Consider the following 22,057-nt stretch of genomic DNA (forward strand, 5'->3'; position numbering starts at 1 on the left):
ATTCCATGGAATGATTGTCATTCTGGTGACTGAGTGATGGACAAACTTCCTGTCTGAGGAAAGGATGGGTAGAGTTTGTCAGGGGATTGTGGGTTGTTTGAGAACCACAATGGAGTCACTGTGGGTCAGCCCTGCTGGCAGGGGATTCGCCACTAACTGGATTTCCATTGGTACTGAACCCACCCACAGTCTTTACCCTGGCCTGGTCAGGAGCCATGGGGAGGCCAATTCCAAACAGCTACACACAGACAGACAGACAGACAGACAGACAGACAGACAGACAGACAGACAGACAGACAGACAGACAGACATACAGACAGACAGACAGACAGACAGACAGACAGACAGACAGACAGACAGACAGACAGACAGACAGACAGACAGACAGACAGACACACACAGTCATAGCTTTGCCCATGCAGAGTATAAATTCAGGTTGCAAAGAATTATGAGAATTCCGGAGACCTTCTCCCTTACCTCACCTCGCTCATCAACTCATCCTTGACCGCTGGCTACGTCCCTTCCGTCTTCAAGAGAGCGAGAGTTGCACCCCTTCTGAAAAAACCTACACTCGATCCCTCCGATGTCAACAACTACAGACCAGTATCCCTTCTTTCTTTTCTCTCCAAAACTCTTGAACGTGCCGTCCTTGGCCAGCTCTCCTGCTATCTCTCTCAGAATGACCTTCTTGATCCAAATCAGTCAGGTTTCAAGACTAGTCATTCAACTGAGACTGCTCTTCTCTGTATCACGGAGGCGCTCCGCACTGCTAAAGCTAACTCTCTCTCCTCTGCTCTCATCCTTCTAGACCTATCGGCTGCCTTCGATACTGTGAACCATCAGATCCTCCTCTCCACCCTCTCCGAGTTGGGCATCTCCGGCGCGGCCCACGCTTGGATTGCGTCCTACCTGACAGGTCGCTCCTACCAGGTGGCGTGGCGAGAATCTGTCTCCTCACCACGTGCTCTCACCACTGGTGTCCCCCAGGGCTCTGTTCTAGGCCCTCTCCTATTCTCGCTATACACCAAGTCACTTGGCTCTGTCATAACCTCACATGGTCTCTCCTATCATTGCTATGCAGACGACACACAATTAATCTTCTCCTTTCCCCCCTCTGATGACCAGGTGGCGAATCGCATCTCTGCATGTCTGGCAGACATATCAGTGTGGATGACGGATCACCACCTCAAGCTGAACCTCGGCAAGACGGAGCTGCTCTTCCTCCCGGGGAAGGACTGCCCGTTCCATGATCTCGCCATCACGGTTGACAACTCCATTGTGTCCTCCTCCCAGAGCGCTAAGAACCTTGGCGTGATCCTGGACAACACCCTGTCGTTCTCAACTAACATCAAGGCGGTGGCCCGTTCCTGTAGGTTCATGCTCTACAACATCCGCAGAGTACGACCCTGCCTCACACAGGAAGCGGCGCAGGTCCTAATCCAGGCACTTGTCATCTCCCGTCTGGATTACTGCAACTCGCTGTTGGCTGGGCTCCCTGCCTGTGCCATTAAACCCCTACAACTCATCCAGAACGCCGCAGCCCGTCTGGTGTTCAACCTTCCCAAGTTCTCTCACGTCACCCCGCTCCTCCGCTCTCTCCACTGGCTTCCAGTTGAAGCTCGCATCCGCTACAAGACCATGGTGCTTGCCTACGGAGCTGTGAGGGGAACGGCACCTCAGTACCTTCAGGCTCTGATCAGGCCCTACACCCAAACAAGGGCACTGCGTTCATCCACCTCTGGCCTGCTCGCCTCCCTACCACTGAGGAAGTACAGTTCCCGCTCAGCCCAGTCAAAACTGTTCGCTGCTCTGGCACCCCAATGGTGGAACAAACTCCCTCACGACGCCAGGACAGCGGAGTCAATCACCACCTTCCGGAGACACCTGAAACCCCACCTCTTTAAGGAATACCTAGGATAGGATAAAGCAATCCTTCTGACCCCCCCCCCCCCCCCTTAAAAGATTTAGATGCACTATTGTAAAGTGGCTGTTCCACTGGATGTCATAAGGTGAATGCACCAATTTGTAAGTCGCTCTGGATAAGAGCGTCTGCTAAATGACTTAAATGTAAATGTAAATGTAAAATTATATCACTAATAACATCAGATTTGCAGCCTAGGTCAACTGAAGTCTGTACAAGACAAATATTCACCTTATTAGAATATGATAGATTTTTCTTAGTTTTTTACAATCCCTTTGGCACTAATTTCGGAACCTTGATGTCATTTTCAAAACTCTACTCCAACTATTATAGTCTACACTATATCCGTTATCATGTTTCTTACATGCTCTGATTCGGAGCCAACCCAGATACTCGCCGTGGGACCGTTCTGAACCCGCCCAAATAGCGTCATCATCCTAAAAACCCGCTTCACTGCTTCCCTGGGGTCGATCATTTCCAAACATCCTCCCCCTTTCAGCCGAAATAGCCGAGCCTAGGATAAAAACCGAGAGAAGCACAGCAGTTATCACACTTCATCTTCAATATCCGCCGATGACAATTGTTTCTCGAGGAAGATTCAGAACTAGCAACATACCATACACAAGGACAAGGTAAGGATATTCATGTTAATATGTAACCACACATTGTTTTCCAGATTTTAATTGTTATTTACTGGCTATGCTAAAAGTCATAGTGATTGCATTAGGCTACAACATTTGCTGATTGTTTTCTGTGAAGCATGCCGGGTCAAATTTGATTTCAAATGGAATGCCAAATGATTTCAGTAATATTCGAATGGAATGTCAAATACATTTCAGTAAACAACGTGACGTTTTAAATAATTTTTGTGTATCTAATTTTCCCAAGCATTTGTGCATAGTTTTTAAAGCTGAATGAATGCATGGAGGCTATTATATGATTAGGCTATATTATTATGAGCGCAGTCTCACATACAGACAGTAGGCTGTGGTTTCGGGTGCTTGTAGGTGCGATATATCTTCTCTAGATGAGATTACGTCGTTTATTCTACACTTTATTGTGTCCCTTAATTTACTTTACCAGGAATATGGACCAATTCAATCCATTCTAGATATAACGTATGTCCTATGGGGAAGTGTGTTGGAGGGTATTGGAGGGTATATACGCAGGTATATGCCGTATACCCACTTTTTTTGTGGGCATTGTGTGCTCACTTCTTAATCCCCATGATGCGTATCAAAGTAAAGTAGTGGAGGTATGCGACATATCAATTAATAAGGCTGATGGAACAGATCAGAATGGTTAGCTTAAAATGTTGATCAACTATTAGTTCTTCACATGTGATGCACAGCAAGGTGCACACGGCGGTGGTAGACCTACGCGCAAATGTTCCAAGAAAAATTGTAGGCTATTGACTTTATTTTTTATGTTCGATTCGGTACCAACACAACACGTTACACGCATCATACGCGGACCACATGCCTCCCAGGGGGTAGTTCGGTTACACCCTCCATCGGTTGAATGGTGTCAGTAAACCTCGGCATTTTTTATCCCATATCGTAGACTTAATGAAAGTTTAACAAATGTACCATTTTGAAAATACACATACATCGCATACTTAATAATACCATTTATTCCACATTGGAGACTCAATTAAAGGAACGTTTCAAATATGTAGTCAGCAAACTCAATTTATTTATGAAATACAAATACTCAATTGATTAATCAATCAAATGTATTTTATAATGCCGTTTTTACATCCGCAGTTGTCACAAAGTGCTTATAACGATACCCAGCTTAAAAGCGCAAAGAACAAGCAATGCAGATGTAGAAGCACAGTGGCTAGGAAAAACTCCCTTGAAAAACAGGAACCTAGGAAGAAACGCAGAGAGGAACGAGGATCAGGGGGGTGGGCAGTCCTCTTCTGGCTGTGCGGGGTGGAGATTATAAGAGTAAATGTCCGTTAAGGCCAGATCTTTCTTCAAAATGTTCAGACATTCATAGATGACCAGCAGGATCAAATAATAATCACAGTGGTTATAGAGGGTGCAACAGGTTTGTACCTAAGGAGTACATGTAAGTTGGCTTTTTATAGCCAAGCATTCAGAGGTCGAGAGAAAGCTGGTCGAAACAGCAGGTCCAGCACAAGGTAGCACGTCCATTGTACAGGTCAGGGTTCCAACTACTCCACTATCTATGTTATTGATTAGAACATTTTCACTGTGCCATTTTTAAAATGTAACCCTCCAAATGTACTTACATCACATAATGGCATTTATCCTATATTGGGGACTCAATTAAAGGACCCTTTCAAATATGTAGTCAGCAAACTCAATGGATTAAAATGGCAGAAAGCAAATATTTTCACTCTTGGCTGCTATTGTGTAGGCTAGTTATGCTCTGTTACTTGCAGAGCATGTAGCTCTCGTGCATTTCATGTGTATGCCATTTTCTTCTCACCTGATGGTGGATGTCTCCACACCTTGGCACATGTAGGCTATGTGCACTCTTAGAAAAAAAAGGGTTCTTCGGCTGTCCCCATAGGAGAACCCTTTGAAGAACCCTTTTTGGTTCCAGGTATAACCCTTTAGGGTTTCATATAAAACCCTTTCCACAGAGGGTTCTACATGGAACCCAAAAGGGTTCTACTATGGGGACAGCCGAATAATCATTTTGGAACCATTTTTTCTAAGAGTGCGGGGAAGTGAAATAGTGCAATAGTCACCTAGTGCTTACTCAGTGATCAAGTCAAATACAGCTGACCATACCCTGCCACATCTATCTCTTCCACATTCCACTCTCCTCTTCTATCCGACATCTTTCACACCCACACTCATCTCACTCTTTCTCCATCCCACCACATCACTCCATTTCTCTCTTCATCCCTCTCTCCACCTGATGCTCTTGCATTCTTTCACTACTGTAAACCCCCTCTCCATCCCTCCACCTGTCTCCATTCTTCTCTCTTTATCCCCCTCTCCACCTGATACTCCCCCCACATTCTGTTTCATACCGTCATCTCTCTCCCACCTCTCTCTTTCCATTCATCTCATTACCCCTCCCTTCACCTGATACTCCCATTGCACATACTGTATCACTTCGTCATCCGTCAGTTCACTGAGTAATCCACAGCTCTGGAATGAGATCATTCAAAAATTTCTTGTTGCAATAGTTCACATTCAAAAACTACAATAACAAGTGAAAGCAGTTGTGAATCGGTGTTCCTTCAGATAACAGAACAGAGATTACACTGAGAAAATGTTTCTAAGAATGTGGTTCCCTGGAGTTAGCTGGGTGTGTGTGTGTGTAAGTGTGTGTGTGTTGGTTCCACCATTTGCCTGACTAGCCCTGTATAGAATTGTAGGTTTAAAGCAGCTAGTTTAACTTGGGAATTCCTCTGGATAGCAGTTGTCAATACTAGAGCGCACCCCTATTGTGTTCCGATACAAGGTGACTGAACAAGACAAACCTGAGGTGGCTCACATGCACCACCTACAGGACAGGGTCACTTCCAGGAACTGGCTGACCATTAAGGGGCAGTATAGTAGTCCAAACTCAGCAATGTTGCTTAGTAACAAGTTGATCCCGGACCATTAATTACGAATCAGTGCATTTAGTGCATTCTTTGTGGTGGCTGGGCTGGTGTTTTAGGCCAGGGGGCCTCTCAGTGCTTTGGCTGACCTGATTCACAGGTCAAGAGCCCGGTATAGCAGTCATAGCTCCAGCCAAGTACCTTACTATCCCTAAGTAACACATAGTGTCATGACAGTGTTAGATCAGTTGTCATAAGCAGACATCAGCTCTCATGACATGTGTTATATCTTTATTATGACACAGTCACTAACATAGTATAGACCTTATGACAGAGGGTTCAAGTGTTGGGAATAACATATCCAGTGTCTCTTCCCCAAAAAGTAATGTGGCGACATGGAAAATAAGGCTATTTTAAAGTATTGGAACCAAACCTAAAGAAGAGAAGGAAAGGAAGATAATTAGCTAGAACCAAACCAGAGTTCTGTGTCATTGTTTATCACACTGGTTCAATGTGATGCTAATCAGATTACGCCTATGGCTGCCTGCTTTCTCTCAGTGAAGAATAAACACTTATAACTGTGTTAAACACATGCCATCATGTGCCCATGTGCCCACAGTCACATACGCCCATCCATACACACACAACTTCCTCTGTCTACAACTATTTACTTAATTTGAATTAAATTCATGAAGCTTTATCGGTATGAAAGGTGAAGGAACTTACATCGCCACATCATATTTTACCAACAGCAACATCAGTACCAAGGTTTGGTACACTTTAAAGATGTTTCCTGTTTCTTTGTCCTCGTTCTAGCAGCTGTAGGTCAGTATTTCAAAACATCCTTCTATTCAGTTTGATCACTGTTCAGATTTTTGACTAGACATTTTACATTTACATTGGAGTCATTTAGCAGACGCTCTTATCCAGAGCGACTTACTAACTGCATTCATTTTAAGATAGCTAGGTGGGACAACCACACATCACAGTCATAGTAAGTCAATCATTCCTCAATAAAGTAGTTATCAGCAAAGTCAGAGCTAGTCAGTTGGAAAAAAGTGTGAGTGTTAGTTCACAGGTCGGGGTGAGCAGGGGGTAATGTAGGATTATTTAAGATACTATTTGCATGGTAAGGTTGAACACCAGGCGGGCTACAGCGTTCTGGATAAGTTGCAGGGGTTTGATGGCACAAGTGGGGAGTCCAGCCAACAGGCAATTGCAGTACTCCATACGGGAGAAGACAAGTGCCTGGATTAGGAACTGCGCCGCTTCCTGTGTGAGGTAGGGTCGTACTCTAAGGATGTTGTAGAGCATGAACCTACAGGAGCGAGTCCCTGCTTTGATGTTTGCAGAAAACGACAGGGTCATGCCAAAGTTCTTCGCACTAGGAGGAGGACACCGTGGAGTTATCAACCGTGATGGAGAGGTCTTGGAAAGGACATCCCCGGGAGGAAGAGCAGCTCTGTCTTGTCGAGGTTGAGCTTGAGGTGGTGGGCTGACATCCAAATGGCGATATCTGCTAGGCACGTTGAGATGCATGTCGCCACCTGGGTGTCAGTATGGGGGAAGGACAAAAGTATATAGTTGAGTGTCTTCCGTATAGCAATGATAGTAGAGACCATGTGAGGATATGACTTGGTGACTTGGTGTATAGAGAGAAGAGAAGAGGGTCTAGAACCGAGCCCTGGGGAACACCAGTAGTGAGGGTACGTGGTGCAGACAGAGATCCTCTCCACGTCACCTGGTAGGAGTGGCCTGCCAGGTAGGGTGCAATCCAAGAGTGTGCAGAGCCTGAAACGCCCAGCCCTGAGAGGGTGGAGAGGAGGATCTGATGGTTCATGGTGTTGAAGGCAGTAGATAGATCTAGGAGGATGAGAACATGTACACAGTCAGCTTTCTTTCCTACTTCCCTCGAGAGGTGAAATGGCCGCTGATTAGTCTCTACCTGCTGTACCAGTACTGTGGTCACTGGTCAGCAAATCACACATCCTTACTGTACAGGTCAGCTAGCTAGACTCATCCTCACACAGACTGACAGGGGGAGAAGGAGCTGTGCTCAGCCCTTAGAGACAACTCTGTTACTATAATTACAGTTCTGCTGTATGACTGAATACTAATAGGACATGAGAGTTACCCACCACATCCATTCTACTGATGTGATTGTTGTGTGTGTGTGTGTGTGTGTGTGTGTGTGTGTGTGTGTGTGTGTGTGTGTGTGTGTGTGTGTGTGTGTGTGTGTGTGTGTGTGTGTGTGTGTGTGTGTGTGTGTGTGTGTGTGTGTGTGTGTGTGTGTGTGAATATTAGTGCTGGTATGAGGCTGATGCTGACTCAGTCTATCACTAGTTAAGCTCCAATCACAGTTTTCAACAGCCTCATCTTCTCACCATAACTCAGACTTGACCTACTGTTGTAAGAGAGCTGTTTCCTCTAGCACTCATGGGTGTGTAGGGAATATATTGTCATACAACACAGTCAATGACCAAAAACAACCTCTTTGGCCTCATTGGTGGAATGTTGTTAATATTTTTCATAATTTCATAATTAATAACGTTTTGTTTTTAAAGATGGAAATCCTGTGTTTCTATGTCAAACAGTTTTGTTATATTTTAGTGTTCTGTGATGTACTGTATATAAAGTGTAATATTGGGATGCAAACTCAAAATGTAATACATTTCAACTCTATATCTGACATGGTACAGGTGTCTTCTTTTTTAAGCCCATAACCATGTGTGTGAGGTGTATACGTTTGTTTCAAAGTAGATTTGTTCAAGACTACCAAGAATCACTCTGTGTGACCCTGATTTAGACCACTGCAGTAAAAGGTTTAAAACTCTCATCAACAAAACAACATGCTGACTTTTAAGAGATGTTCTCGTTATCTTGTAAACTCCTACCAACATAATAAGGGTGTGCAACTGTGTCTGTTTGTGTGTGTGAGAGAGAGAGTGTGTGTGTGTGTGTTTTAGTGTGGGTTTAAACATGTGCATGTGTGTCTGTTGGCTCTTGTAAGAGCTGGTTTAGTAGGATCATTGCCAGACCACAAACCAGTCCTACACAGACACACTGCATTGTGGGATTGTCAGACAGCAGTTGATAATCCTGTGGTGTCTGACGGCACCCACACGTTTGTGTGTGTGTATTTGTGTGTGATAGAAACATGTTCATGATGGAGGACAGGCACTAGGCGTGTGTGTGACAGATACAACATGGAAGTGAGTGACGTCAGGCACACAGGCTTAATGTTGGCAGGAAACATATGGCCTGGTCTGATAGGCCAGGGGGAGGGACAGTAGGGGACCAGAGCAACTCATGCTCTGCCAAAGAGGCTCAGCTAGGGGTAGCCCAAATAAACCAGGAGTGACAAACAACTGGCTTGAAAGGGGTATGTACTCTGTTCTGTGTGTGTGTGTGTGTGTGTGTGTGTGTGTGTGTGTGTGTGTGTGTGTGTGTGTGTGTGTGTGTGTGTGTGTATATGTGTGTGTGTATGTCGTTAGGTAAGGTTTATGTATTGGTCTTGGTCTTGGTCCAATTCAATGACCACAGCGCTGGAGTCTTCCTCAATCTCTTTTCACTCTTTCCATCTTTCTTTAACTTTAAGATTTTCTCTTTTGTCATTCCCTCTGTCTTCCCTTTCTCCCTCTCTCTCTCTCAAAGGGTGAGTCATGGTTAGTCACAGTTGACAGAGAGGCATTAGGGCCTAAAAGGGTTCTGCAGTGCATCTCTAGTCTGATGTGCGTTTACAGAGAGAACTAGATTAATTTACATTTATTACCATGCTTATTTTATTGCAGTGACTGTGATATGTATTTGTCTTACCTTCCCTAGTTGAATGCACTGATTGTAAGTCGCTCTGTGAAATGACTAAAATGTAAATGTATACGTAAAATTCCATTAGCAGATGCTCTTATCCAGAGCATCCTTCAGTATTACCAAATAGCACGATCATCACACCTTCACCATCACCACACATTAAAAAATACAAAAGTTCTTCATGTCAGATTCAACTAAGTGTGTATTCTGGTTACAAAACGTAGCAAACTCTGTAGTACTGCAAACAAACGTTTTGGAAAGCCGACATAGTGGTGTCAAACTCTGTAAAGTTTCGTTTCCCCCCCCCCTCTTCTCCTCTCATCGCTCTGTTTGTCATAAGTCATTCTACCCATCCTACATCTGCACGCCTGTTTAGAAACTGCTTCCATACTGTCTTGGAATGTTGGGAGAGGGCTTTAGCAACGTTGTATGAGTTCACACACTCATACACAGTTTGCACACACACACACACACAGTTTACACACACACACACACACACACACACACACACACACACACACACACACACACACACACACACACACACACACACACACACACACACACACACACACACACACACACACACACACACACACACACACACACACACACACGTGAGCTTGTGAGACTTCTCCTCGGTGGCAAACTGTGCTTAGTTGTTTGTCACTGTTCTCTGTCCCTCAGGACTAACCCTAACCTTAACCCCTAACCCTAAGCTTAAAATAGCCTTTGTCCTCATGGGGAAATGTTCCTTGTTTTACTATGCTTGTGGGGACTTCCAGTACCAACGAAGATAGTAATAACGAGGAAAGTAATTGTAAATAAGAATTTGTTCTTAACTGACTTGCCCAGTTAATTAAAGGATCATTTTTCTTTTAAATACAAGCCCCCCACAGTGACCTATTCAAAGTGACTTACAGTCATATGTGCATGCATTTTACGTATGGGTGGCCCCTGGAATCAAACCCACAATCCTGGCGGTGCAAGCGCCATGATCTACCAACTGAGCTACAGAGGACCGCACATGCACACACACGCGCACACACAAGCACTGCTATAATTTCCTTCCTGTATGTCAGTAGGCCTAAAAGGCTGCACAGGAAATCACAACTTCAAGGAATCAGCAATGCCCTCCAATTCCCCAAAACGTTCCACCTATCCCACCATTTTCCTTTCCCTCTGTCTTACTCAAAGGAAGGGTCAGGGTGAGGGTTAGAGGAAGGGGTAGTATTGAAAAGTCCATCCATTCTCTACCCACATCAGAGTAGCATGCTCGTGACATTGGACCTATTGTTTACTAGGAGTTGGCTTTTTTGTTGTATTTCTCATAAGTTGTGACTGTTGAATGCTTGATGTATGTACCCAATGACTTGACTTGTCCTGAATCAACCAAAACAGTCTTTCTTCACATGGCTTAGTAGAACCTTCAATCATTTGTATTTCTTTTCCATCAGAAAAGATCCAGACACAACCATGGCCAAAGTATTGGGAATGCTGCTCCTCCTGTCAGCTCTCTGCTGCTCCCTAGCGGACAAAGTAGGTACCACACCCACTGCACTAACCACAGCTCCAGGTAGAAGTTGCCCTTAGGTGCAGATCTAGGATCAGCTTCACCTATAGGGCCAGCTTAACCTATAGGGCCATCTTAACCTATAGGACCAGCTTAACCTATAGGGCCAGCTTAACCTATAGGGCCAGCTTAACCTATAGGGCCAGCTTAACCTACAGGACCAGCTTCACCTATAGGGCCAGCTTAACCTTTAGGACCAGCTTAACCTCGCAAAATGCACACAGTGAAAAATGCTAAACTGACTTTGATCAGAGTCTAGAGTTAACTTCATCACTACTGTTGCCATGCAGACAGTTAACTTCATCCACTACTGTTGCCATGCAGACAATATGTGTTTGTTGGTACTGTGGAAATTTGAGCTCACTTCTCTTACATCTCCCATGGCAGGTTGAGCTTCGTCACACCAAAAGAGGGACAAGATACTATAAAGGTGAGCTTGGACTGCCCCCTCACCCTCTTACACCCCTCTTCTGTCCCTCCCTTCACACCACAGTAGGTTACTGAATGGAGGACGGCTCATAATAATGGAATGGTATCAAACACATGGAAAGCATGTGTTTGATGTGTTGGACACCTTTCCATTTATTCCATTCCAGCCACTGGTGCCCAGCCATTAAGTTGCCACTAGCCACCTGTGCTTCACACTAATCATGTGTTAGCTACAACAAATAATTTGTTTGTGTGTCACCTACGCCTTCTCTTTTCATGTGTATACATTATGTATCTGTCTCTCATCTTGTAAGGGACTCATGTGTCTGTGTCTCTATGTTTTTGTCTTTGTCTCTACCCCTGTGTGTGTTTCTGTGTGCATGTGTCTCTGTGTGTGTGTGTGTGTGTGTGTGTGTGTGTGTGTGTGTGTGTGTGTGTGTGTGTGTGTGTGTGTGTGTGTGTGTGTGTGTGTGTGTGTGTGTGTGTGTGTGTGTGTGTGTGTGTGTGTTTGTATGCATAGAGCGGTGTGTGGATGGCCATTCGGCTGTGGTGCGTGGTTTTGGGGACACGTGGTTGAGATTGAGGGGCCAGCGTGTGGAGCGCTGCACCTGTGCATCACGAGGACGACAGCGCTGTCACGATGTGCCAGTTATCAGTGAGTGGAAACACACAGACAAACATACATATACTGTATATAAATACAGACACACACACACTCAGAAGCCCCTTTAGGCTGGCAGAGTGACAACACTGTTCAGCTTGTTTTTCTTGTTTTCTTTTCCAGAACCCCCCCCCCCTTCCCTCTGTCTGCCTTCCCTCTGTCTGCCTTCCCTCTGTCTGCCTTCCCTCTGTCTGCCTTCCCTCTGTCTGCTTTCCCCCTGTCTGCCTTCCCTCTGTCCACTCTGTATTTACAGTATCTCTCCCTTCTGGTACCTTACTTTCCTCCGCTATGGAGAGTGGTTGGTGTCATGGAGAGAAAGGGTGTAGTCTAGGATGTATAGTCATTAGAACACCCACCTATTGTGACTTTCACTATATTTAAACGCATACACATGTTCCTTCACCCCCACTGAACAACGCTATGATGCATGACCACCCATCTGATGACAGACAAGTCACTACCTCATTCTCACCTTGTGTGAGGTCATACGCTGTCAACAGAGACGTGGAAATTGGGGTTGAAGCTGTTCTGAAAAAAGGGAAATTATGACAGTTTGTATGTGATGTAAAAGAAGTCATGACATTTGGTATAACAGGTGGGCTCTTCGTCTGTGGTCTAGTAAATATTGTTGTTAGAGAAAAATAAAAAACAACAAAACTCCAACACGTCAAACCATTCCTCTCTCCATCCCTCTAGCCTGCTATCAGTCAAGCTGCTACAACGGGGGAACCTGTAAGGAGGCGGTCTACTCCTCTGACTACCTGTGCCAGTGTCCACCAGGCTTCACTGGGGCTCAGTGTGAGATCAGTAAGTAGAGCACAATCAGAGACCACGCTACACTGTCAATAAATACTTCTCCTCTCGCCTCATATACTACTGAAATACAAGGACAAGGGATTGCTATTGAGGCCTATCTATTAGCATCTAGTAGTAATGTTGGTTACTACTATCATTAGGGCATTAGACACATAGAGATTGGTAGAACGCAATCCTGCGACAATGACTAGAAAAGATTATGGAGTTGTGGTCTGTGGGCCAACCGTAAAATAAAAATTGTTTACACCCCAGAAGCCAAAATCTGGAACGCCATGGAACCCACTGGTTAGCTGGCATCAATCTGTTTGTTTTATTCCGTTGGGAGGCCGTTGTACATACCCCACCCACTCAACATGTAAATTCATAACACATGTTGATGGTCTAATGAGTGAGTTCACAGCCAAAAGAGTGAGCCCAGAGTCATATTATATGATGTCATCTATCAGTGTCATAATTCATCGTTGGTCATGTGTTGAAACCACAATGGCCAAACTCTCCCCATGTGACTCTGAGTGAAGCCTAAAAAGAGCGGTACATCCTCTCTACATGAGTTTACTCAATACTCATACGTGTGTCATTGCATGGATACCATAAGATCAGGGAGCCAAAACACAGAATAGATGTGTGAGTGAGTCCTTAGTCATGTAACCAGGATGCATGACGATAGGAGGAAGCCATAGAGAAAGGACGACAGCTAGACAGACACACAGAGAGACTTTATCAGATCAACATGGTTGCTATGATAATGTATTTCCCCATAGATACTGTGTTGTGTCCCAAATGGGACCCTATTTCCTACATAGTGCTCTACTTTTCACCAGAGCCCTTAATGTTCTGGTCAAAAGTAGTGCGCTATGAAGGGAATAGGGTGCCATTTGGGACACAAATTATGTGTTTGGATGGCTGGATTGGATAGACTAATTTCTCTCCCTCTAAACAGACACCACTGAGAAGTGTGTGGTGGGCCAGGGTAAAGGGTACCGTGGTACGTGGAGTATCAGTCGGACCGGCTCAGAGTGTATCAACTGGAACTCCACAGCCCTCAAAGGGAAGACGTTCACAGCTAAGAGACCAGAGGCGAACAGCCTGGGGCTGGGCAACCACAACTACTGCAGGTACACACACATACACACTCAAACGCACACATGCACACACACACACACACACACACACACACACACACACACACACACACACACACACACACATACATCAATCGAGCACTCGAGGTAAATATTCCCCTCCCCTGTTCTCTCTCTTAGGAATCCAAGCGATGATACTAAGCCATGGTGTCATGTCTACAAGGGAACCCAGATAGCCTGGGAGTTCTGTACTCTCTCCAGCTGCCCTGCAGGTAATGACATGACAACATAATACTATACCGCTATTTGGTTATGTAGCGGACATGAGTCAGTCATGGTCACATAATGAGGTAGTCCGCCTTGTGAACTTCAAAACCAGTGTCTGCACTTGGCCCAAGAGGGAATTTCCTCTTGATCTAAGAGGTTGGTTGTTCACATGGGAGACCTGGGTTCATGTCCTGCTTGTTAACAATGGTGCCCAACGTTGGGTGGTGTCTCATGGGGGAGGAGGTCAAATGGGGAGTGAATGTAACGGACATGAGTTGGTCATGGTCACGTGATGAGGTAGCCCCGCCTGCAAACTTCAAAACCATTGTCTGCCCTCGGCAATTTCCTCTTGGTGTAACAGTCTAAAACGTTGGTTTCTCCTGTGGGGTTCATATCCTGCATGCTACAGTTACATTGTTGCCGTGCCAAACTATGACAAGTAGGCTACTTTACTGACTGTGGTCCACAGCGTAAATGAAATCTGTGCCTCACCCTGTGTGTTTTTCCAGACCAGAGCCCAGTGGAGTGTGTTCAGGGCGCAGGGCAGACGTACAGGGGGACGACGGCCATCACTAAGAGGGGCTACAGCTGTCTCGCCTGGGACTCACCCCTCATCACCCACAAGTTCTACAACGCATGGAGGTCTGAGGCCAGAGAGCTGGGGCTGGGAAGTCACAACTTCTGCAGGTAGGATTATAAACACACAGAGAAACTCTCACACATGCATGCTGGGCACATACACTCACTCACACAAACACACACACACACACACACACACACACACACACACACACACACACACACACACACACACACACACGCACCCACAATCACACACTTATACATTCTCCTCTCTCTTTCTTTCAGGAACCCAGATGGTGATCTCGGCCCCTGGTGTCACGTCTACAGAAACATGAAGCTGACCTGGGAGCTCTGTAACATCACCAAATGCCGTGAGTATCTCTGTTACCCTGTTACCATGACTACTGTCCAATAATATCGGCAACAGTATGCATGTATATGTCCTCTCATGTGCCAGTCGAATGACCACTGTATATTCTGCCAAGAATTGTCATCGTCATCACCTACAGTAGCTTACTGTAATGCATGTGATGACTAAGAAGACAAGGAGTCAAATGACTGTCGGGATTGCAATGAGTGAAATGCCTAGGAGTGTAATTGAGTACATTTGCAACTGTAGTCACGCTGTATGAGTATTTGATATCTAATGTCATACTGAACAGTATCTGTTTGTTCTTTAGGGAGGAGACCTACTACCATCACTACTCTAGGCCCCAGGGCTCCCACCAACAACAACAACAACAGAGGTAGGAGGACAGCCACAAAACAACACATTACATTTACCTGTACACTTGTCTTCTTCCTCCACACCTCCCCCTCTCCTGTTCTTCCTCCACACCACACCCTCTCCTTCTATTCCTCCTCCCCATCTCCCCCTCTTCTCCACACCTCCCCCTCTCCTTTTATTCCTCCTCCACACCAAACCTCCCCCTCTCCTCCTGTCCTTCTCTTCCTCCTTCACACCTCCCCTTCTTTCTCCTTAAACCTTGAGGTTTTTACATCTAAAAACAGAAAATGATATATCGACTGCCCCCCCCATAGGTACCTGTGGACAGCGTGCTGACAACAATCACAGTCGCCCCTCCTTCCGTATCCTCGGGGGGGCCCGGCAGAGTGACATCACAGAGCAGCCATGGCAGGCAGCCATCAACGTGTTCCGGTCCACATACAAAGCACACTTCTTCCTGTGTGGAGGGGTCCTCATAGACTCCTGTTGGGTCCTCTCTGCTGCACACTGCTTCGACGAGGGGTAGGTTTAATACACACACACACACACACACACACACACACACACACACACACACACACACACACACACACACACACACACACACACACACACACACACACACACACACACACACACACACACACACACACACACACACACACACACACGCCCAAGTGTGACTCACTGATTTGCTTTCTCCGTTAGGTTTAAACCAGAGCGTCTGCAAGTGGTACTGGGTCAGACGTTTCGTAAGAACTCCTCCAGCAGTGACCAGATCTTTGAGGTGGATAAGTACTGGACCCACGAGAAATACAACGAGGAAACCTTTGACAACGACATTGGTGACCCATTTTTTCATTACATTTTAGTCATTTAGCAGATGCTCTTATCCAGAGCGACTTACACTAGTGAGTGCATACATTTTTATACTGCTGCCCCATGGGAATTGAACCTGTACCAACTGAGCTATATTGGACAGCACAATGTTAACCACTGACTCGCAAGAGGCTTATGGCTTGATTATGTAGCATATGTGAAGAGCCATAAAGAGCCGTTGTAACCAAAGTAAAGCAATATCACTCATTCTCTCTTTGCCCTCCTCATCCTCCTCCTCCTCCTCCCTTCCCTCCCCCTCTTCTCAGTCTTGCTGAAGTTGAAGAGTGATATTGGCCTGTGTGCTGTGAACTCCCCGGAGGTCATGCCCGCCTGTCTGCCTGACCCAGGCCTGGTACTGCCTGACTGGACCGAGTGTGAGATCTCTGGTTACGGCAAAGAGAAGGAGTGTAAGACAGACATCACCCTTTCTTTGAAATGTTTCTTTCTTTTTTAAACTCATGAAGCTTAGCTAAGTGTTGTTTCTGTGGTTTATTTTCTGATGCCCAGTAGAGGGCAGTAGCCTGAGGCACACTCAGGTTTTTGTGAAAGGGTGGAGAAGAATGTTGAAATACACTACATGACCAAAAGTATGTGGACACCTGCTCATCTCGTTCCAAAATCATGGGCAATAATATGGAGTTGGTCCCTCCCTTTGCTGCTATAACAGCCTCCACTCTTTTTATTTTGTATTTTTTGTATTTTACCACCTTTTTCTTCCCAATTTTGAGATATCCAATTGCGATCTTGTGTCATCGCTGCAACTCCCCAACGGGCTTGGGTGAGGCGAAGGTCTAGTCATGCGTCCTTCGAAACATGACCCGCTAATCCGCGCTTCTTAACACCCGCCCGCTTAACCTAGAAGCCAGCTGCACCAATGTGTCGGAGGAAACACCGTTCAACTGACGACCGAAGTCAGCTAGAGAGCGATGAGCCAAGGAAAGCCCCCCGGCCAAACCCTTACAACGCTGGGCCAAATGTGCGTCGCCCTATGGGACTCCCGGTCATGGCCAGTTGTGACACAGCCTGGGATCAAACCCGGGTCTGTAGCGACGCTTCAAGCACTGTGATGCAGTGCCTTAGACCGCTGCGCCACTCGGGAGGCCCCTTTCTGGGATGACTTTTCACTAGATGTTGGAACATTGCTGCAGGGACTTGCTTCCATTCAGCCACAAGAGCATTAGTGAGGTCGGGCACTGATGTTGGGCGATTAGGTCTGGCTCGCAGTCGGCTTTCCAGTTCATCCCAAAGGTGTTTGATGGGGTTGTCATGCAGAAACAGGAAAGGGCCTTCCCCAAACTGTTGCCACAAAGTTGGAAGCACAGAATTGTCTAGAATGTCATTGTATGCTGTAGCGTTAAAATTTCCCTTCACTGGACTAAGGGGTCTAGCCCGAACCATGAAAAACAGCCCCAGACCATTATTCCTCCTCCACCAAACTTTACAGCTGGCACTATGCATTGGGGCAGGTAGCGTTCTCCTGGCATCCCCCAAACCCAGATTCGTCTGTCGGACTGCCAGATGGCATTCATCTTTCCAGAGAATGTGTTTCCACTGCTCCAGACTCCAATGGCAGCGAGCTTTACACCACTCCAGCAGACCCTTGGCATTGCGCATGGTGATCTTAGGCTTGTGTGCAGCTGCTCGGCCATGAAGACCCTCCCGAAGAAGCTCCCGACTAACAGTTCTTGTGCTGACGTTGCTTCCAGAGCAGAGCATGTGAGCAGAGTTGAGCGGTTGAAAATCTCTCATGGAGCGGTGCGCAACGCTGATCCATGTCCTTTCCAACTGTTCTGCTAAAAACTGCTCCGCTCACACAGGAAAAAAAACTGCCGCTCCAAATTCGCTCCATTCATTAAAATTACAATTTAACCAACACCCATCTTATTTCTGTGACTACCTGGAACTACCATTTGGTTTTTTGAAGTATTGAAACCAAACCATATGGATTTGAATGAAAAGTTTTTGAATAAAGATAAAAAGGGAAATGTAGGAAGCGCATATAATTTCAAATAGGCTACATGTCATATTAAACAGCATATAATCACTCTAAATAGGCTACATATCATATTAAACAGCATATAATCACTCTAAATAGGCTACATGTCATATTAAACAGCATATAATCACTCTAAATAGGTCAGGAGCCAGACAGGGAGCCTATGATGGAACAATTAATTATTTAGGCGATATCATTTCAATTATTTCAAGGCTATAGCCTACAAAGAAATACATTGTGAAGCATTTGCGAGTGCGACACAATAGGCTGGTAGAGATATAAAGTATTCAGCATTTAAACAACATTTTGTTGTATTCAATCATTATAGTCTATACATTTTTAGAAACAGGATTTTAGCCAGTCTGTGGCTTCAGGCTCATGCGATGGAGCCTAGAGACCCGGCCAGCAGCAGAGAATATCCTCTCCACACCTGCAGAGCCACTGGGGATGCTAAACACCCTTTTGGCCACTCTTGCCAGGCTGGGCAGAGATACAGAGTTGTTTTTCATTTTTCTATAGGTCGGCCTAAAGGTTTTTAGGCAAAGTAACCCAATCAAAACGGAAAGCTCCTTGAACGTGGGAATATGCCAGGCCTATTGTGCCAAAATCAATTATGGCCTATTGTATAGATAATAGAACAAAAATGAACAAAACGTTTAAGATAAATAAAATACTATAATTATAAATAAATAAATACTTTGCTACAATGACACACTTAGTTATCTACCCACCTCATTTCTTTCTTTTAGCGTGTGCTCGTAGTAAGTACACCATAATGCTTTTGGGATATGTGTCTTTTCAGATTCCACAATGATTATTTAGTTGTGGACACTACATCACCACACTCCCTCTCTTGCTCTTGGTCCTCATATTTGTAAGTCACCTTGATTTAAGACCTTGTGGGTTTTATCAGTTTCTTTCTGAAAATATTTACGAATTCCTTGACAGTAGCTAAAGCAAGGGTCTATAGCAGAACACAACTAGACTACAAATGCATGCTGGGCCGGGTATGCGAGAAGGCTGACACTCCAGCCTTTGAGAATCTCACTCCGTGCTCCAGCCAATTTGGGCACGCTCCGCTACTCGCACCGCTCCAGCTCTGCTCCGCTCACATACTCTGTTCCAGAGGCAATTTGGAACTTGATAGTAAAAACCGAGGACAGACGGTTTTTACACGCTTCAGCACTCTGAGTTCCCTTTCTGTGAGCTTGTGTGGACTGCCACTTTGCGGCTGAGCCGTTGTTGCTCTTAGATGTTTCCACATCACAATAACAGCACTTACAGTTGACCAGGGCTGCTCTATCAGGGCAGAAATTGAATGAACTGACTTGTTGGAAAGGTGGCATCCTATGGAGATCTATGGAGATTGCATGGCTGTGTGGTCGATTTTATACACCTGTCAGCAACAGGTGTGGCTGAAATAGCCAAATCCAGTCATTTGAAGAAGTGTCCACATACTTTTGTATATATAGTGTACCTAAAGCAGTGTTTCTTAATCCTGGTCCTGGGGGCTCAAAGGGGTGCATAACCCTTGCTATCTTTTTTTATTCAGTCTAGAGATGTAAAACAAACAATGTTATATAGGCTATAGGTGTCAGAGAGGGCATGGAGCAATACAGGCCGACAACATGGATAGTGTGTCCAGAGCTTAATACCCTTCCCTTTCCCCTCTCTCCATAGTTGATGCGATGCACTCTGAGCGGGTGAAGAGGGGTCACGTGAGGTTGTGGCCTCAGGACCGCTGTGTCCCTAATGTCTTATCTGGGCGTCTGGTCACCTCCAACATGCTGTGTGCCGGGGACACCCGGGGTCTGGATGATGCCTGCAAGGTGAAGAGGGCTCTTCTTCTTTCACCCTCCTAAGACCCAAACACTCTCTGTCTGTGTCCCAAATAGCACTATATTCCCCATATAGTGCACTACTTTTGACCATAGCCCTATAGGCCCTGGTCAAAAGTAGTGCACTATATATGTAGGGAATAGGGTGCCATTTGCCATGCAGTATGTAGCCCAAAGCCCCAAAAACTCTACAACACTAAGCACTTAAATAGCTAATTAGCCTGTACAAGGATGTGTCATGTTGGATGTTAGTGCTACTGATAATATTTATAAAATGGTACTGTAGGCCTCCTGCTGAACCATGACTGAACCACAACTGACACGTGTCCCTCATCTCCTCCTCTTCTCCTATGCAGGGGGACTCTGGCGGTCCTCTCGTCTGTCCCAAGGATGGGAAGATGACTCTGATGGGGCTGATCAGCTGGGGTGATGGCTGTGGGAAGAAAGACACGCCCGGGGTGTACACACGTGTTACACAATACACTGACTGGATCAGCAGCAAGAAACAGGAAACTAGCCAGTAAACAAACACACAAACACACACACAAACAGTACATACACCCGGAGAGAACTTGTGAGAGAATTCATCTGACTCCTGTCCATCAATCACAATGCCTTAACCGAGGAATGGACAACCACTCAATGCACAAGAGGAACCTCCAGTACATTGTTTAACTCTTGGGCTGAGAGGGAGAATGCAGTAAGGTCAGAAGAAACTCACTACACCTCCAAAGAGAATAGACTGTTACTCAGTCCAGCTCAGTACCTTCCAGCTGATTCCTGTTCTACCCAGAGCTACATGTAAAGTATATATTTAGGAATATGGCTCTGCTTCCACCACTCCATATGCAGCTTATAGAATGTTGGACATGTACTTTGCAGATAAGGTTCCATAGGAATGTATATAGCCACTCCAATTAACATTTCCCAGTTCATTTAGAGTTCATTTTACATGGGTGGCCTGCTGTTTGAATTGAATTTTGCAATGTTACCCACCTACCCCCCTATAGCACTAACCACAAAACAATCTGCTGGATCAGAGTCAATCTAAGACAGCAGCTACATTCCAAACTGACAACTCAACCCCATCCCTCTGTATTTGTTGACTCCCTCAGCCCCTAACAGTTCTCAATAGGCGTAAGAAATATGGGAGCCCACCTTCCAGATGCTTGAAAGGCACGAATTAAGGCGTTGAGTTGTCAGATTGGAATATAGCTAAAGCCTGAACACAGCCACCATTATCTGTCTCCATTCCATAAGCGTTGGGTTGAGCCCAGCGATCAGCATATCCAGTCTTTTAAAGTTGGATTTATGTTGAAAAGGACTGGGAGGTGTTTGTATCTAACGAAAGCTCTTTCACTGCAAAGCTTTTGGACTCCACCTCCCTCACATAGTACAGTATTTGTTCATGTTTGAGTGAGTGTTCATATTATTTATTATCTCAAAAATATATACCCTCTCAAGGACAGTAATGTTTAATATTTGTATTTTACATGTGTGTATTAAGTTAATATTTATGTCTATTCCTGTTACAGTTTTTTTCTACTGTAATAGTTTATGCAGTTTTTTTAGTAGTTCAATGTGTAGAGTTCTGAAAGAGTTGTTTATGTTTATAATTTATTTTTGGGGCTATCATAACCTTTTTCTGAGAAAGACATACACCCATCTTTTTAAATAAAGAACATTTAAATAACATTTTTGGTTACCTCTTCAATTTCTCTTGTTACTGGGCTAAGCTGTCGACTAGAGTCTTGTTACGGGGCTAAGCCGTCGACTAGAGTCTTGTTACGGGGCTAAGCCATCGACTAGAGTCTTGTTACTGGGCTAAGCTGTCGACTAGAGTCTTGTTACGGGGCTAAGCCGTCGACTAGAGTCTTGCTACGGGGCTAAGCAGTCGACTAGAGTCTTGTTACGGGGCTAAGCCGTCGACTAGAGTCTTGCTAC

At 45.3% G+C, this 22,057-nt stretch overlaps 1 protein-coding gene across 2 annotated transcripts; it reads left to right on the plus strand.

The window, feature by feature from the left end:
- The first annotated feature begins 2,427 nt into the window (after nucleotides 1-2,427).
- Nucleotides 2,428-21,808, plus strand: LOC120039017 (tissue-type plasminogen activator-like). 2 transcript variants are annotated; one of them, XM_038984548.1, is made up of 15 exons: nucleotides 2,428-2,553; nucleotides 10,721-10,802; nucleotides 11,224-11,266; nucleotides 11,786-11,920; nucleotides 12,623-12,733; nucleotides 13,683-13,857; nucleotides 14,005-14,096; nucleotides 14,601-14,778; nucleotides 14,959-15,044; nucleotides 15,354-15,419; nucleotides 15,715-15,922; nucleotides 16,109-16,245; nucleotides 16,546-16,686; nucleotides 19,956-20,104; nucleotides 20,470-21,808. In XM_038984548.1, the coding sequence occupies exons 1-15, from the start codon at nucleotides 2,495-2,497 to the stop codon at nucleotides 20,635-20,637; spliced, it is 1,830 nt and encodes a 609-aa protein (XP_038840476.1). In that variant the 5' UTR covers nucleotides 2,428-2,494; the 3' UTR covers nucleotides 20,638-21,808. The 2 variants fall into 2 exon arrangements, with proteins under 2 accessions (XP_038840476.1, XP_038840477.1); XM_038984549.1 differs by lacking the exon at nucleotides 2,428-2,553 and adding an exon at nucleotides 8,719-8,835.
- Nucleotides 21,809-22,057: the final 249 nt, after the last annotated feature.

The sequence above is a fragment of the Salvelinus namaycush genome, unplaced genomic scaffold (genome assembly GCF_016432855.1).
Source record: "Salvelinus namaycush isolate Seneca unplaced genomic scaffold, SaNama_1.0 Scaffold248, whole genome shotgun sequence".
Classification (NCBI taxonomy): domain Eukaryota; kingdom Metazoa; phylum Chordata; class Actinopteri; order Salmoniformes; family Salmonidae; genus Salvelinus; species Salvelinus namaycush.

Bases quoted from the DNA above. Each gene is read 5' to 3' on its own strand.
- LOC120039017 (XM_038984548.1), top strand. From the start codon at position 2,495: ATGACAATTGTTTCTCGAGGAAGATTCAGAACTAGCAACATACCATAC. The intron at 13,858-14,004 runs GTACACACACAT...TCTCTCTCTTAG, and splicing joins GGCAACCACAACTACTGCAG to GAATCCAAGCGATGATACTA. The intron at 14,097-14,600 runs GTAATGACATGA...GTGTTTTTCCAG, and splicing joins TCTCTCCAGCTGCCCTGCAG to ACCAGAGCCCAGTGGAGTGT.